The sequence below is a fragment of the Clarias gariepinus genome, chromosome 27 (assembly GCF_024256425.1).
Source record: "Clarias gariepinus isolate MV-2021 ecotype Netherlands chromosome 27, CGAR_prim_01v2, whole genome shotgun sequence".
In the NCBI taxonomy this organism is placed as follows: domain Eukaryota; kingdom Metazoa; phylum Chordata; class Actinopteri; order Siluriformes; family Clariidae; genus Clarias; species Clarias gariepinus.
In genome coordinates this window covers 19,992,501-20,010,747 of record NC_071126.1, presented here as the reverse complement: position 1 = coordinate 20,010,747, position 18,247 = coordinate 19,992,501, and the positions used below count along the sequence as shown (strand labels likewise).

Here is an 18,247-nt window from a genome sequence, read left to right as displayed (position 1 = left end):
GGGTGGACAGAAATCAGACGACTGCGCAGGATTCATTTATAAATAATAACTCTGATTTGGAGCAAAAGCACTCCAGGTTTAGGTGAAAGGAGGAACTGGATGGAGAGGAAGGCGTAGGTTCACTATAAATATCTGTAACAATAGAGGAATAAAAATCAGAATAATAAAGCAGGCATTACTCAAACACGGAGGAAATGGGAAACTAAAAGTGAGGGAAATGAGACACGACAGGATTTAATATAAAGCCTGTGAACTTAAACAAGCCAGAAACTTTGGCGAGACTTCACGACTAATAGAGAGAACGCAGGAGCCTGTATACTAATGAAAAAGAACATGAACCGCTGGGAAACAGGAATATTAATGACTGTGGCTAGGATTAGGACATACAGTCTGCGCGGTCTGAACTTAGCAGTCAGTCAATGAAAGTACACACAAAGACACAAACCTAAAGGTGTAAGAGTCAGTTTCACTTGTTTACTGACTGATTGTTAGGAAATAGTAAAAATTTTTTTCTCTGTGACATTTTTTTCATACTCATTTTGTCTCCTGTAGTGGTGGCGGCCAATCGTTCTTACATGTGTTGTGTTTCAGCAGTTCTTACATGTATCTCAGTCTTCACTCAGGCAACAAGCAGCTGCATCTGTCCCATTATTATTACACTAAGTGCAAGAGGAATTGAATTATTACTTTGATTAAGACAGGTGGACGGGACTTGATTAGAACAGGTGGGCGGGACTTGATTGGGACAGGTGGGCGGGACTTGATTAGGACAGGTGGGCCGGACTTGATTAGGACAGGTGAGTGGGACTTGATTAGGACAGGTGGGCGAGACTTGATTAGGACAGGTGGGCAAAACTTGATTAGGACAGGTGGGCGAGACTTAATTAGGACAGGTGAGAGGGATTTGATTAGGACAGGTGGGCGGGACTTGATTAGGACAGGTGAGTGGGATTTGATTAGGACAGGTGGGCGGGACTTGATTAGGACAGGTGGGCGAGACTTGATTAGGACAGGTGAGTAAGACTTGATTGGGCCAGGTGAGTGGGATTTGATTAGGACAGGTGAGTGGGACTTGATTAGGACAGGTGGGCGAGACTTGATTAGGACAGTTGGGCGGAACTTGATTAGGACAGGTGAGTAAAACTTGATTGGGCCAGGTGAGTGGAACTTGATTAGGACAGGTGGGCGGGACTTGATTAGGACATGTAGGCGGGACTTGATTAGGACAGGTGGGCGGGACTTGATTAGGACAAGTGGGCGGGACTTGATTAGGACAGGTAAGTGGGACTTGATTAGGACAGGTGAGTAGAACTTGATTAGGACAGGTGAGTGGGACTTGATTAGGACAGGTGGGCGAGACTTGATTAGGACATGTAGGCGGGACTTGATTGAAACAGGTGGGTGGGACTTGATTAGGACAGATGGGTGGGACTTGATTAGGACAAGTGAGTGGGACTTGATTAGGACAGGTGGGCGGGACTTGATTAGGACAGATGGGCGGGACTTGATTAGGACATGTAGGCGGGACTTGATTGAAACAGGTGGGTGGGACTTGATTAGGACAGATGGGTGGGACTTGATTAGGACAGGTGAGTGGGACTTGATTAGGACAGGTGGGCGGGACTTGATTAGGACAGATGGGCGGGGCATTGGGTGGAACAGTTGGGCATGAGGATCACCTACCACGTGGGTGTAACAGATGACCATTACATTGATATGGACACTTGGGTGTGACTTTGAATAGAACAGGTGGGCGTGACTGTTTTAAACAGATGGGTGTGACTTTAATTAGGGGTCAGGGGTAGCTCAGTGGTTAAGGCATTGGACTACGGTTCGGAAGATCCCATGTTCAAACCCCACAACCACCAAGTTGAGTATTACTTTAAATAGATCAGGTGGGCGGGACTAGTTGTAAGGACAGGATGGGATGAGGAAACAGGATTTTATTATAAGGGGGCATGTGATTGGCTGAAACAGATGGGTGTGGCTGGAAACACTCAGACGTGCTGTAATGTTATCCTACCTCTTGATAGCCTTGTAGCAGATGATGACTGTGAGGAAAAGGAAGACGACTGATGCACAGCTCACCGTCCCCAGCACCAGGATCTCCACCTCTTTACCCCAGGGCTTCACAGGAGGAGACACACTGGATGGAGCCACTGCAAGAAGAGAGAGAGAGAGATGAGCGAGGTTCTGTGGAGACAGACGCTCCAGTGTCTCCTCCGTCACCTGTGAAGCTCTGTGGTGTTGTTAGGAAACCGCAGCACTTTGCACCACTCCATTCATCATCCCCGTACCCGAGAGGTGCTTTCACTCGGCCCATTACGCAGCGCCAGATTAGCGCTTCAGGCTAAGCCACGCCTCTCATGCCACTTTAAAGTTTTCCTGCGCTCGCTGTGTTTTATCGAGTGCGGATTGTAATAGCGGGAGAGAAGTTAACGGCCCCGTTCATCTGCTTAATCACTCACAAGTGCCGCATCGGCCTCTTCTCCTCCTCACAGCCGAGCTCGGGTTCAGCACTTTCCTCTCCTCATTTGTTTATTTATTTTCTTCATAGAAACAGGGCAACATGTTCCAAACGTTACACACACACACACACACACACACACACACACACACACACACACAGCATTGCTGCTTAAAGAAACTCATGAGAATCACATACTGTACAGTATGAATAAATGAGAAACGTTTAATAACAGTGTGTGAAATGTGTTAAACATGGTTTTATTATAAATTATTTACATTACACTATTTACTTTATAACAAGTAAAGTGGACGTTCAAGATAAAGAGCTTTTTATAATATTGGTACGGTGATGTTTTGTGTAAGAAATGTGTGTATAAAGTGTATTTAAGGTTAATGTAAGGAGTCTTCAGTGCCGGAGCTGAAACACAACTACAAGGAGAAAGGGGATAGAAATATGACGTGTCGTTATTTCGTAAATTAAAATAATAATAATAATAATAATAATAATAATGATAATGATAATGATAATGTTAAAAGACTGCTGTGGTATAAGAGGAATAAAACACTTGGAGGCAGATACAGGAAAATTATTAACAGCCATGTGTGTGTGTGTGTGTGTGTGTGTGTGTGTGTGTGATTAAACAGCAGTGGACATATCACAGATAACATGATGGCGGTGTGATTAGATTAGAGTATTTTTATACTCGCTCTCTGCCTTAATGTAGTTACTCAGCTCTGGCCTTCTCCACATAAACTCATTTTATACCCTGAGCAACAACAGAACCCATGTTCAACACAACAACACAACAAATCAACACCAACAACAACAACATCAAGACAACACTAACACAACAACACAAGCAAAACACATCAACAACAACATAACGCAACAACAGCAGCAACAATGCATCAACTCAACAACAACACAACATAACAACAACAACAACAATACAGCACAACGATATAACACGACACCAGCAACAACACTACACATCAACAAGAGCAACACCACCACCACCACAACAACACATAATAAAAAACACAACAACAGGAGCAACACAACCACCACTACCCCAACAACAACAAAAAAAACACAACACATCAACAGAACAACAAGAGCAACACTACCACTACTACAACGACAACACAACAACATTAAAAACGCAACAACAAGAGCAACACCACCTCCACTACCACAAGAACAACACAACAAGAACAAAATCAACACAACACATCAACACAACAACAGCAACGCCACCACCACTACCACAACAACACAACTAGAACAAAATCAATACAGCATCACAACAACAAGAGCAACGCCACCACCACTACCACAACAAAAAACAACACAACAACATCAAAAACAAAAAAGCCTCACCTCAACGGCAACAAAAACAACACACCAACAACAACAACAGCACCATAACAGCACAACAACAACAACTGCAACATGACCATAATGTCACAACAACACAATACCCCAACAACAACAACAACAACAACACAAAAGCAACAAATCAAAAACACAACAACAACAACAACAGCAGCAACACCTCTCCTCTAATGACACAGACATCAGCCCCCTAAAGATTCTCCTAATAATGCACCCATTATTTTCCCAAAGTCATTCCAATCATTTCCACCAAAGACACACTCCTCATTCCCGTAATGTCACATCCATCATTCCCACCAAAGACACGCCCATGAGACTGGCACTCGGCTTTATTGGGCGAGGATCGTAGCAGCGCCGGCACTCTGGGATTTACAATAAAACATTTCTCACACTGACACGACTTTGCTGTTGGCTGTTTTTGTCCACACTGGGTCACATCTTTCATTTTAAGATCTCTACCCCAGACCAAGGAATTCTTTTTTTTGTTGTTGTTGTTGATATTTTTGCAATTTTTTAAAATCAGACTGAAGTTCTTGGAGTTCCAGCTGGCTTTATTCAAATGATTATATAAGTGAAGGTTTAACTGCAGTGCTGTAACACTGAACATACAGAACGCACATGAGAAGCTGATACATAAATCAGTAATAAATCTGTCCTGGACTTAAATCTGTTTATTAAAGCTTTGCTTCTCATTCCCAGTTTGTGAGTCATACTGAAATGAGGTTCATCAAACTGACAGCACTCACTCACTCCATCACTCCATCCTCTTCTAAAGCATCATTCACTATCTACACTGTGGACTGGCAGCGCTCTCTCTCTCTCTCTCTCTCTCTCTCTCTCTCTCTCTCTCACAAACACACAATCTTTACTCTGGATGACGGGAGCACTTGTGGGTTTCCATCCCCGTGGGTGGCTCATCCACACTCACGACAGCGTGGAGCAGAGCAAAGGGCAATGCTGAGCCTGCAGGCACCGCAGCCTCCCCCGGACTACTACTGTTAGTCATCACCAGGCACAAAATCACTCCATCACTCCATCACAGATCAGCAACCAAGAAGACACTACGTAAAAATGAGGTCGCAGTGTTCCACATTCATTTAGAAAAATGCAGAAAGATGTGAAGTCGAAAAAGAAGGGCAGGCTTATATTGGTGCAAGGGCTGGGGAACGAATGTAATAATAATTATAATAGTAATAATAATATTAATAATAATAATATCAATAGACCACATATATTACACGAGTTAAACATACAGCATTTAACGATTATATGAAACTGCATTCTTGGGTAGGGGAAGTGATGGAGTCATGGAGATGGATTATACTTGGACAATTATCCTAATTTTAATAATTATTTCTATAAATAAATACTTTCTATAATGATTTACATGAGAACCTACAACTCTAACTGAGTAAAACTTGACACCAATTATGGTAAGCATTTCAGATGAACAAGTTGATGGAGCTGATGGAGATGATACAGACGATGCAAATTCAGATAAAGAAATCATACAGATTTTGGATGATGGAGATCCTGAGGTTGGTAGAGATAATAAAGATTGTATTGAGATGGCTGAAATGAAGATGAGGGAGATAATGCTCATGATGGATGTGATGAGGATGATAAAGATAAAGATGATGGAAATAGTAGAGATGATGGAAAGGATAATGAGAATGAAGGAAATGGAGATAATGGAGATGATGCAGATGATGGAGATAATGGACAAAGTAATGATGAAAATGATGTAGACTGATCAGCTGTAACATTAACCCCACTTAACGTTAACACATTAACATTGAGTATTAATAATATACCAGTAAACAGGTGAGAGGGTCAGGGTCCCCAAGGTAGGCCTGAAGGAACCCAAGGCCAACAATGCAGCCTCCAAACTCCCAAGATCCCAATCCAATCAGACGCTTATGGAATGCAAAGGACAAATAAGTCCGCTCCATCGAGGCCACACCTCACAACCCACAGAACCCAAAGGATCTGTTCCCAATACCCTGCCTGAGTCGGAATATCAGTCCGATTCATGGCGGCCACAACCCACAGCACCCGGAGGATCTGCTAGACACCCCAGCACACCCCAGAACTGCCCAGGTGAACCGACACAAGGGGGGAACCTACACAATAGTGGGTGCAATGTTTTGTGTTTGGTGTAATGGCTGATTAGTGTAGCAAGCAGGAAGTTGCTTGAGATGATGGAGATGGTCGAGATAATAAAAAAGAATAAATACAATAGAAGGGATGAAGATGATTGGTGATGGTGGAATTATATAGAACTGGAGATGTGGGAGATGATAAAAAGCACATAAACTATGTATAGAGATGATAAACGATGCAGATGGTACAGATAATAAGGGTGATAGAGATGCAGGTGATACATAAAGAGATATTGATGGAACATGTATGGAAGGAGTCTCCAGTGTCAGCGCTTTATAACAGTTAAAGGTGAAGGTACATCTTTAGAACAGAGGAGTCTGAACTTGTTCTGTGGTTTCTCTGTAACATGACAAGCTGAGTTTTTCAACCTATGATTTGAAAAAGAGAGACAACTGAGGCTGGTGAAGGTTCGAGTGTTTATAGCTGCTGTAATAAACGTAGACTTTCCATAATATTCGATGTATAAAATTATATATTAATGAATAAAAATATGATGTGTCGTTCTTGTTATAAAATACACAATTGTAAAAAGTGCTGCAGGATAAGAGAAATAAAACACCCAGTGAGAAAGTAGTAATCTCTCAGAATAAAGAGTGGGAGATTTGTATTATTCTTCATTTATGTTTTTTTTGCCCATGAACACACACTGTCAGCAGGATGCCATGATAATTACTTGCTCCAGTTTATAAAGCTTTAATTAATTTAGACAGGCTCTGAAATGGAAGAAACATTATGATAATACAATCATCTGGTTTTAAGTGGGATTGCGCTCAAGATTTTGATGATGAGGATGAAGAAGCAGCAAAGAAAGAAGAGGAAAGGAGAGGAGAGGAGGGGTGAGGAGGATGATGGACAGGAAGGGGCGTGAGGTTGACAGGCGCTCCATGAAGAGAGACAGTGAAAGGGGATCTCACGTCTTATCGGAGCTCCATGTGTTGACCTCTTGTTTATACCAAACACAGAAATTTCACATTCCGTCATTCAAGCCAGATGGAAGACACGCTGGGTTTAATAATAACTGACTATCCAATGAAGTCATGAGAAGAAGGTATAAGCACTCAGTGTTATTGTTATGAACGTATCAGAGTAATTACTTACTTACTCCAGAAATATATCTGATCAGACATTATTTTATGTCCTCCTGTCTCATGGACACCTGTCGAGGCACGGACACCAATAGACCTCTGAAGGTGTGTGTAGTCCCTGGCACCATGCTGTCTGTAGCAGATCCTTTAAGTTTGGTAAGTTGCGAGGTAGAACCTCCATGCTCGATTGGAATAATAATTTGGAAGTGAACATCTCAAAAAGTTTGTCATGTTCCTCCAACCGTTCCTGATCGATGTGTTCATTGTGTCAGGGCACACTATCCTGCAGAAAAAGGACAACTTTGGGGAACATTGTCTCCATGCAGGGGTGAACCAGTTGGTCTGCAACAACAGTTAGGCAGGTGATACGTGTCAAAGTAGCGCCCACATGAATGGCAGGACCCCAGGTTTCCCAGCAGAACATCAACCAGAGCATCACACTGCCTCCACCTGCTCCACGTCTTCCCATAGTGCATCCTGGTGCCAGCTCTTTCACAGGTCAGCCACCCACACACACACCCAGCCATCCACATGATGTAAAAAAATAAGTTATTCATCAGACCACGGGTCAGAATACGGGTCAGCATGGGCACCCTGACCGGCCTGCAGCTACTCGGCATCACATGCAACAAACTGTGATCCATTCACAGTCAGCATTCACTTTTACATCACGTGGAAGCGGTTTTGGTGTTGCTCTGACCCGGTCATCAAGACATCACAGTTTGGTCCAGAGGAAGAGACATACCGTAGATACAGATACTGTAAGCATCACACCATCATCATAAATAAACACAGAGCCTGAAGACCAATCAGCATCGGGCCTTTTCAGTGCAATAACTAATTGTCCTGTATTTAAAAGCCAAATCCTGTTTTTTTTCCCCCCATGACGAGTGTTAAAGACTGTTAAGCACTAAATCTATCAGTCGCTGATCATGTGCTGCTGCACGCTGGAGTTAAAGCTTTATCCTGAACTCAGTCTGATGGAACATGATGCTGATTTAATGCGAGGTCCTGAGCCCCACACACACACACACACACACACACACACACAGTCCGAGAGCCCCTGTGTCATTTTGGAGGAGCTCTGTCTGCCTTAAATGCCCTTTTTTGGGCGTAAAGGAGCGTGTTCTCCCCAAGAGCCTGAGAGCGATTGTGAATAATCGACTTCTCCTCGTCTACACGCTCAGCTGTTACGCTAAAAATAAACCGCTGCTACGCTGGCAATAAAACACACCAATATTTGGGAGCAGTAATCGGCGTATGAGTACGTGTGTGTGTGTGTGTGTGTGTGTGCAGGGAGTGTTGAGAAAAACGAAGATGGAGCACATTCACCTTACACCCCTCACACACCTCACACACACTCTACAGCACCTCCTGAGTCAACACCGCCACTGTGTACACCACCGAAATTTTATTTCATTGGAAACGAATATTTTTATCTATTAGACAAAGTTTTTGTCATCAGTTTTGTGTAAAAATTTATTTATTAAATTTATTTTTTATATCTAATAAATAAGCCTGTAAAGTAAGTGTGTGGGTAAACACACACACACACACACACACAACATGAAATTAGTGAACAAACAAACAAAATGTATTTATATAAAGAAATCAAAAGTTTAAGTAAGAAAAACAGCAAAAACATATAAATGTAAAATATGTGTATTATGGATGTGTATTATGTTCTTTATGTGTGTGTGTGTGTGTGTGTGTGTGTGTGTGTGAGACTAACCTGTAGGAGAGAAGAGTCTGGGTGGGGGTGGTGGAGGAGGAGGTGGGGGGAGCAGGGCGTAAGGTCTGCAGTGACAGGGCAGGTGACAGGTGTCCTCCAGGGGCACGGCGCGCGCTCCAGAGCACGACTTCTGCCCTGATCCATGAGCGTGCTGAGGGCGAGAGCAGAGCAACGTCAGAAACACACTCACACTCCTTCATCCTTATTCAGCTCTTCTATCTATCTATCTATCTATCTATCTATCTATCTATCTATCTCTCTCTCTCTCTATCTCGATATATGGTTATATATACACGCACAGTGGGGATAGAAAAGAATCACCTCCCTTTGAAATAATCACATTTTGTCGCTTTGCAGCCTGAAATGAAGACAGACACAATTTTTGTTTTATGGATCTGTATTTACTCCGTGCAACTTTTAACATCCACCTGAAATATATAACACAAACACATCCAGAGAAAAATAGAAAACAGAATCAATGAGTTGGAATCACGTCACCCCATCATTATAATAACTTGCAAACTCAGTCAGGTGAAGCTGATCACCTCCTAATCACATTCTCAATGGCACATGAAGCCTTTTGACTTTGCTGTGGTCATTTTGATTGGCTCAGCATGAAAAGGATAGAAATAAAAGTTTTAAGACATTATGACTGCTCAGAAACACAATGAAGTCTATTCTTAAGAAGTAGAAGGTATTCTGTACAACTCAGACCCTCCCTGAATCAGGACGTCAGTCCAAACTGGATGAAAGGGCCAGGAGGTAACAGGTCAGAGGGGCTACCGAAAGGCCAACAACAACTCTGAAGCAGTTGCAGGAATTTATGACAAAAAGTGGTCGTTGTGTTTATGTGACAACAATATCACAAATTATCCAGAAATGTGTGGAGCTTTGCAAAAACACACCTTAAGGATTCTGTGGACACAAATATCTAATGTTTTCTTCTTAAAACCTGTTTAATCTATACTTTTCCCAAAAATTTCAATATTTATTTATTTGAGTAAGGATTTTGTTCCAGTTTTCTTTGAAGCAACTCAACGAAACTTTTTTGTATTTTACTAACAAATAAAAAATGAATGAAACTTCATCACTTTTATCACTTAAAAATAGAATTCTATATTTTACAACTAATAAACAAAACCTAAAAAATGTCCAGTCAGTATTCATAGCATTTTATTGCACTGTTAAAAATAAAAAATATAATAAATAACTCAGTTTTAATTCCCTCTACAGTCTTTTTTCACATTCGCTTTTGTTACTAGTATCAGAACTGTGATGTCATTTTTAAAAAATCGAGTTAAAAAAAATTACAACCCATGATCATAAATCACACACGATTTAAAACTTGCTTGGAGACAATAACTTTAAACCAGAGATCATTTGTTCACTGACCTGAAATCACCTGTTCAAAACATCAGTGTGTTACAGTTTCAAAACTAATAAAAACTAATCTAAAGAATAATCTTATGGAACTAGAACCAGAGCGTCAGCCACGTCACTGATGATTGATAACGCCTGGTGGTGCGAGAAGAGATGAGTGACGTCCACAGCTGTGACACGGAGCAGGCAGGTGGTCGAGCAGGACGGGGAAGACGAGGTGGTCACAGGAAGGGCAGGGGACGAGCGGGACATCTGACAGGTGGTCTTACAGGAGAGCTTGGGTCTCACCAAAGATAAACAAATGGTCTTTACAAAATGTTTGATTAAAGAGAAGAGAATGTTTTAGAAGTAGATGAGAACCTGTGGCCAGATGGTCCTGATGGGGTCGGAGGAAAGAGAGATGTTTGGTGATGTTTGGTGATGTTTGACTTTTTATGCGACAGAAGAGGACAGAAGAGGACAGAAGAGGAAGACTTAGGAGAGAATTTTTTTAGTTCAGTTTTTAGAGGTTTACTACAATTTTTAATTGTTTACTACAATTAGTTAAAAAAACACTAAAATAAACCCAAATATAAGATTATTACATTTATTTCTAGTCAAATAAAATTGTGTGAGTGTGTTGTGTTACAGTATGTGTGTTTGTGAGTGTGTACATGTGTGTGTTTAATTGTAAGAGTGTGTGTGTGTTTGATTGTGAGTGTGTTTGTGAGTGTGTGTTATTGTGTGTGAGTGCGTTGTTTGTGTTTAATTGTGTGTGAGAGTGTGTGTTATTGTAAGTGATTATGTTTGATTGTGAGTGTTCTGGTGAGTGTGTGTGTTATTGTGTGTGTGTGTGTGTGTGTGTCTGTGTGTGTTTGATTATGAGTGTTTTGAGTGTGTGCTTATTTCTAGTCACCTTTTACAAAAACTTTTTAAAAATTTAAAAAACATCCTAACAATGTGTGTGTATATAAATCCACTCTGTCAGGAGAACGAGGCAGTTTTGATTAAACTCTGGTATTTATGACGTAATGTTTTAAGAAATTGTAGATAAAATTAACTTCCAGATTTACAGCACAGTGTTATGTTTTACCTGTGTTATTATTTACAGTGTTGTTATTTACAGTGTGTTATTTACAGTGTGTTATTGTGTGTGTGTGTGTGTGTGTGTGTGTGTGTTATCGTGTGTGTGTGTTATTGTGTGTGTTGTTGTGTGATTGTGTGAGGTTATGAGTGTGCCACTGTGTGTGTGTGGGTGCAAAAGCATTATTGTGTGTGTGTGTGTGTGTGTGTGTGTGTGTGTGTGTTATTGTGTGTGTGTGTTACTGTGTGTGTATTAGTGTGTGTGTGTTAATGTGTGTGTTAGTGTGTGTGTGTGTTATTGTGTGTGTGTTACTGTGTGTGTATTAGTGTGTGTGTGTTAATGTGTGTGTTAGTGTGTGTGTGTGTTAGTGTGTGTGTGTTACTGTGTGTGTATTAGTGTGTGTGTGTTACTGTGTGTGTGTGTTACTGTGTGTGTGTGTTGGTGTGTGTGTGTTACTATGTGTGTTATTGTGCGCGTGTGTTAGTGTGTGTGTTAGTGTGTGTGTGTGTTAGTGTGTGTGTTAGTGTGTGTGTTAATGTGTGTGTCAGTGTGTGTGTTAGTGTGTGTTAGTGTGTGTGTTAGTGTGTGTGTTAATGTGTGTGTTAGTGTGTGTGTTAATGTGTGTTAGTGTGTGTGTGTTAGTGTGTGTGTTAATGTGTGTGTCAGTGTGTGTTAGTGTGTGTGTTAATGTGTGTGTTAATGTGTGTGTTAGTGTGTGTGTTAATGTGTGTGTTAGTGTGTGTGTTAATGTGTGTGTTAGTGTGTGTGTTAGTGTGTGTGTGTTAGTGTGTGTGTTAGTGTGTGTGTGTTATTGTGTGTGTTAGTATGTGTGTTAGTGTGTGTGTTAATGTGTGTGTCAGTGTGTGTGTTAGTGTGTGTGTTAGTGTGTGGTATTGTGTGTGTTAATGTGTGTGTTAGTGTGTGTGTGTTAGTGTGTGTGTTAATGTGTGTGTCAGTGTGTGTTAGTGTGTGTGTTAATGTGTGTGTTAGTGTGTGTGTGTTAGTGTGTATGTTAGTGTGTGTGTTATTGTGTGTGTTAATGTGTGTGTTAATGTGTGTGTTAGTGTGTGTGTGTTAGTGTGTGTGTTATTGTGTGTGTTAATGTGTGTGTTAGTGTGTGTGTTAGTGTGTGTGTTAATGTGTGTGTTAGTGTGTGTGTTAATGTGTATGTTAGTGTGTGTGTTATTGTGTGTGTTAATGTGTGTGTTAGTGTGTGTGTTAATGTGTGTGTTAGTGTGTGTGTTAATGTGTGTGTTAATGTGTGTGTTAGTGTGTGTGTTAATGTGTGTGTTATTGTGTGTTAATGTGTGTGTTAGTGTGTGTGTTAATGTGTGTGTGTTACTGTGTGTGTGTTACTGTGTGTGTTAGTGTGTGTGTGTTACTATGTGTGTTATTGTGTGCGTGTGTTAGTGTGTGTGTGTTACTGTGTGTGTTAGTGTGTGTGTGTTACTATGTGTGTTATTGTGTGCGTGTGTTAGTGTGTGTGTGTTACTGTGTGTCTTAGTGTGTGTGTGTTACTATGTGTGTTATTGTGTGCGTGTGTTAGTGTGTAAGTCTGTGTTAGTGTGTTAGTGTGTGTGTTATGTGTGTGTGGTAGTGTGTGTGTGTGTGTTAGTGTGTGTTATTGTGTGTGTGTTAGTTTGTGAGTCTGTGTTAGTGTGTGTGTGTATTAGTCTGTGTGTGTTATTGTGCGCATGTGTTAGTGTGTTGGTTTGTGTGTGTTAGTGTGTGTGTGTGTTAGTGTGTGTGTTAGTGTTTGTGTGTAATTGTGTGTGTGTTACTGTGTGTGTTAGTGTGTGTTATTGTGCGCATGTGTTAATGTGTGTGTGTTACTGTGTGTGTGTTATTGTGTGTGTTAATGTGTGTGTTAATGTGTGTGTTAGTGTGTGTGTGTTAGTGTGTGTGTTATTGTGTGTGTTAATGTGTGTGTTAGTGTGTGTGTTAGTGTGTGTGTTAATGTGTGTGTTAGTGTGTGTGTTAATGTGTATGTTAGTGTGTGTGTTATTGTGTGTGTTAATGTGTGTGTTAGTGTGTGTGTTAATGTGTGTGTTAGTGTGTGTGTTAATGTGTGTGTTAATGTGTGTGTTAGTGTGTGTGTTAATGTGTGTGTTATTGTGTGTTAATGTGTGTGTTAGTGTGTGTGTTAATGTGTGTGTGTTACTGTGTGTGTGTTACTGTGTGTGTTAGTGTGTGTGTGTTACTATGTGTGTTATTGTGTGCGTGTGTTAGTGTGTGTGTGTTACTGTGTGTCTTAGTGTGTGTGTGTTACTATGTGTGTTATTGTGTGCGTGTGTTAGTGTGTAAGTCTGTGTTAGTGTGTTAGTGTGTGTGTTATGTGTGTGTGGTAGTGTGTGTGTGTGTGTTAGTGTGTGTTATTGTGTGTGTGTTAGTTTGTGAGTCTGTGTTAGTGTGTGTGTGTATTAGTCTGTGTGTGTTATTGTGCGCATGTGTTAGTGTGTTGGTTTGTGTGTGTTAGTGTGTGTGTGTGTTAGTGTGTGTGTTAGTGTTTGTGTGTAATTGTGTGTGTGTTACTGTGTGTGTTAGTGTGTGTTATTGTGCGCATGTGTTAGTGTGTGTGTGTTAGTGTATGAGTCTGTGTTAATGTGTGTGTTAGTGTGTGTGTTAGTGTTTGTTAGTGTGTGAGTCTGTGTTAGTGTATGTGTTAGTGTGTGTGTTAGTGTGTGTATTAGTGTTTGTTAGTGTGTGTGTTAGTGTGTGTGTTAGTGTGTGTATTAGTGTTTGTTAGTGTGTGTGTTAGTGTCTGTGTTTGTGAGATTATTTTTGTATGTAATTGTGTTATTGTGTGAGTTTGTAATTGTGTGTGTGTGTGTGTGTGTGAGAGAGAGAGAGAGAGTGTGTGTGTGTGTGTGTGTGTGTTAGTGTATGTGTGTTTTACTGTGTGGTGTGTTGTCGTTGTGTGTGTGAATTACTTATTGTGTGAGTGTGTGAGTGTGTATGTGTGTGTGTGTGTGTGTGTGTGTGTGCGGTTGTTGACATTGTGTTACTGAGTGTGTGTCTGTGTGAGTGAGAGTGTAGAATTGTGTGTGGTATTGTGTGAGTGTGTACTGCAATTGTGTGTGTGTGTGTGTGTGTGTGTGTGTGGTTTTTTTGTGTTACTGTGTGAAGCTGTGTTAGTGTGTGTTATTGTGTGTGTGTGTTATTTTATGAATGTGTTTGTGTGTGTGTGTGTGTGTGTGTGTGTGTTATTGTGTAATTTATTTTAAGTGATTCTGTGTGTGTTATTACGTGTATTATTTTGTGACAAGGTGTCTGTGTGTGTTAGTGTGTGTGAGTGTTATTGTGGTGTGTGTGTGTGTGTGTGTGTGTGTGTGTGTGTGTGTGTATTTTCATGATGTGAGTGTGTGTGATTGTGGTATTGAGAGTGTGAGTGTGTTACTGTCTGTGTTTTATATATATTCTGTACATGACTTATTATAAATTGTGATTGTGTGTGTATGTGTGTGTGTGTGTGGGTGTGTATGTGGGTGTGTGTGTGTGTGGGTGTGTGTGTGTATATAAATTAATAAAAATGAATAATAACATTCCATTTGTTATGAGTCAGGTGTCCAGTAGTGATTTGTACTTTTGGCAGAATAGAGGAAAAGTGTGTGTGTGTGTGTGGGGGGGGGCAGTCTGTCTGTCTGTCTGTCTGTTTGTCTGTTTGTCTGTCTATCTCTCTATCTATGTATGTGTGTGTGTGTGTGTGTGTGTGTATTTTCATGATGTGAGTGTGTGTGATTGTGGTATTGAGAGTGTGAGTGTGTTACTGTCTGTGTTTTATATATATTCTGTACATGACTTATTATAAATTGTGATTGTGTGTGTATGTGTGTGTGTGTGTGGGTGTGTATGTGGGTGTGTGTGTGTGTGGGTGTGTGTGTGTATATAAATTAATAAAAATGAATAATAACATTCCATTTGTTATGAGTCAGGTGTCCAGTAGTGATTTGTACTTTAGGCAGAATAGAGGAAAAGTGTGTGTGTGTGTGTGGGGGGGGGCAGTCTGTCTGTCTGTCTGTCTGTTTGTCTGTTTGTCTGTCTATCTCTCTATCTATGTATGTGTGTGTGTGTGTGTGTGCGCTGTGTCTCTCTGTTCTGCATCAGATCAGATCTCAGTCTTGACTTGGGGACACAGTGATATTCACACTTGTATCGGGGAATCGCACCAGAGCTCTTTCACTCTGACTAAATCCACTGATATGGATATTTTTATTGCGCGCCGTCGCTCTGATAAACACACACGAGACGAACTCACACACAGACGTCTGGAGACACTTCATAAATAACGAGGCCAATCAGAGTAACGCAGACGTCAGACTGGGCTCTGTTTAAATGTCAAGAGGAAAATGAGAAGATCTCCAACAGTTTAGCTGGAAAAACGTCCTCACACGTGACGTGACAGATGATGTGGCTCATGCGTTCCAATATATACGACCAGGAAGCCGTGAAAACAGACACGTTACTCTCCTCACGGCTGAATAGAACCTGCTGGAACCAAACGTGTTTTACATTTTTTATATATCCCACCCCGAATTATTGATTTTTTTTTTTTATAACTTTGCTTATAGAATTTTAAATATACGCACTTTAAAACAATTTGGACATTTTGAACAACATTTTGCTCTCAGAATTACGTTCCACACCTTCAGATGTAATCCCACCTGAACAGAGCTTTGGACATGAAGTGTTTGTTGTTTTTAGTAAAAGGCAGTCAGTATTTCAGCACTGTTCTACTCTTGAGTGCAAATGACCTGAATATCACCCGTGTAATATACAGAGAAAGGCACATCAATCAATCAATTAATCAATCAATCAATCAATCAATCAATCCTTTAGATACAATTATATTTCACCAACATGATCTGACTGGTTTAAACTCTATCCTCATTGCCCAAGTGCAGTGCAGTAACAGCCCAGCCGGTCTCCAGTTTTAGACCCAGTGGACACAAGTAGGACTGCAGGACTTCTACAGATCCTCAGGACGAGACACCGATTAAGGACGTCTTCAGGACTCATTAAAACCATAAAAAAAAAAAAAAAATTGACAACATAGAGACCTCTTTATGTGTCTTGAGATTTGTTGCCCTCTGTGAGTCTGTGTGAAAACGTATATTGAGTATAAACGTGTTTGAGTCAAGTGATGATTAGTGTAATTATGATTATTGTGTGATTATAGACTCATTCTGCTAATGACATTTCTCTAAGTTACTGAAGTTCACTTTTAATTAAAGAAATCTAAATCATTTAGTCTATTTTGGGATGTTTTACACATTATAAGATTGAAATTAATCTAAAAATATGTTATTATTATTATTATTATTATTATTATTGTATCCTCTTGAGACCTGAATGTCCTCATATGAGCGAAATTGTCTCATTGTCTCTCCTTGTATTATCCTCATTTAAGGACTGTTAGGGATAATTCTTTTGCAAAACCTCTTCCTGGTTAAAGTCATTGATTAAATATATAGTTATCAGCTATGTATAAAGAGAAACAGTCAGTAAAAAGTGCACAGTACACAGCAGTACAGTCTGGATATGACATTTTATTATGTAATAAAAACCATCATGCTGAAAAAATCGTGATAGGACCTCGGGTCAACGCTCAAACAGGGCTTCCCACAATACAGGAAATTTGGGAGCGCCAATTAGCCTAATTTTGGACTGTGGGAGGAAATCGGTGTACCCCGAGGAAACCCACCAAACACGGTGAGAACATGCAAACTCCACGCACACACACAGCAGACCCCATTGTGGGAATTAAACCCGGGGCGAGGCGACAGTGTTAACCACTACACCACCTTGCTGCTATACATGTATATTAAAAAAACACTCACACAATAACGCTCGCACGAACATACACAAACACAGTACATAACACATTCACACACACAGTGTCTCACACACACAGACACACACACGCATCCCACAAAATGGAAAGTAATTTAATACTGTAGAATTTGTCCAGTTTGGCTGAATGATGCCAATAAAATGTTATATAATATATTAATTATTATTATTGTGATTATTATTATATTATTAATAATGAAGTGTGTCAGTAGTTATGAAGAATAAACTATAAAGTCTGTATGAAACCACCATGCTGCCACACACACACACACACACACACACTATATATATATATATATATATATATATATATACAGTATATCCAGTGCAATAACTTTGGACAGCCACTGCTATTGAGTAAATAATCAATAATCCAAACACATCAAGTGTAATAATAAATAAATTGAAATAAAGAAGTTTAAGAACAGAACTGTGTTGAGGGTTTGAACCTTCTCTAATGGAGAACCTGTAACTCCAGATCCAGGCATCTTTATATATATATACAGTATAATGTGTGTACTATATATGTGTGTGTGTGTGTGTGTGTGTGTGTGTGTATAATGTATATGTTGTATAAGTGTAGTGATGAGAGGAGACTCTGACCTGCAGCAGCGCGGAGAGGAGCAGACTCAGGCTGATCAGGGAGCGCGCGCAGCCCGGACCGAGCGGGTGGAGGTCTCGGACACGCATCCCTGCGGTGCGGTGCGGTCAGGGTCCGGCGCGCGCCGCGGAACTCTTCCGATCGGACGGATTTAGCGCGGATCAGCGGCGGCGGCGGCGGCGGGCGCGCAGGCGCACTTGTTCTTCCTCTGGAGCTGGTCGCTGCTCTGAGCCCCGAACATTGCCGAACCCCAGCACTGGCATCAGCGGGTGGCATGAAGGAGAGCAGTGAGGAATCTGCCCCGCCGCAGGGGTTAAACTCTCTCACTCACACACACTCACACACACACTCACACACGCGCACATACACACACTCACACACACGCGCGCACATACACACTGCTGCTGCTCCTGCGCGCCGGTCCGGACCGGCAACTTCTCCCGGACTCATCACCGATCTGTGTGTGTGTGTGTGTGTGTGTGTGTCAACGGCGGTTAATTAATCAATT

The 18,247-nt window shown here is 41.0% G+C and overlaps 1 protein-coding gene across 1 annotated transcript in view; it reads right to left on the bottom strand.

The window, feature by feature from the left end:
* prima1 (proline rich membrane anchor 1) overlaps positions 1–18,096 on the bottom strand; it is a 28,366-nt gene extending 10,270 nt beyond the window's left edge. Inside the window, exons 1-3 of the mRNA XM_053489401.1 lie at positions 17,742–18,096; positions 8,846–8,996; positions 2,024–2,159 (exon numbers count right to left, since the gene is read on the bottom strand). Of these exons, the coding sequence (XP_053345376.1) occupies positions 2,024–2,159; positions 8,846–8,996; positions 17,742–17,828 (374 nt within the window). The 5' untranslated portion in view covers positions 17,829–18,096. The remainder of the gene's footprint in view (positions 1–2,023; positions 2,160–8,845; positions 8,997–17,741) is intronic.
* Between the last annotated feature and the right edge of the window lie 151 nt (positions 18,097–18,247).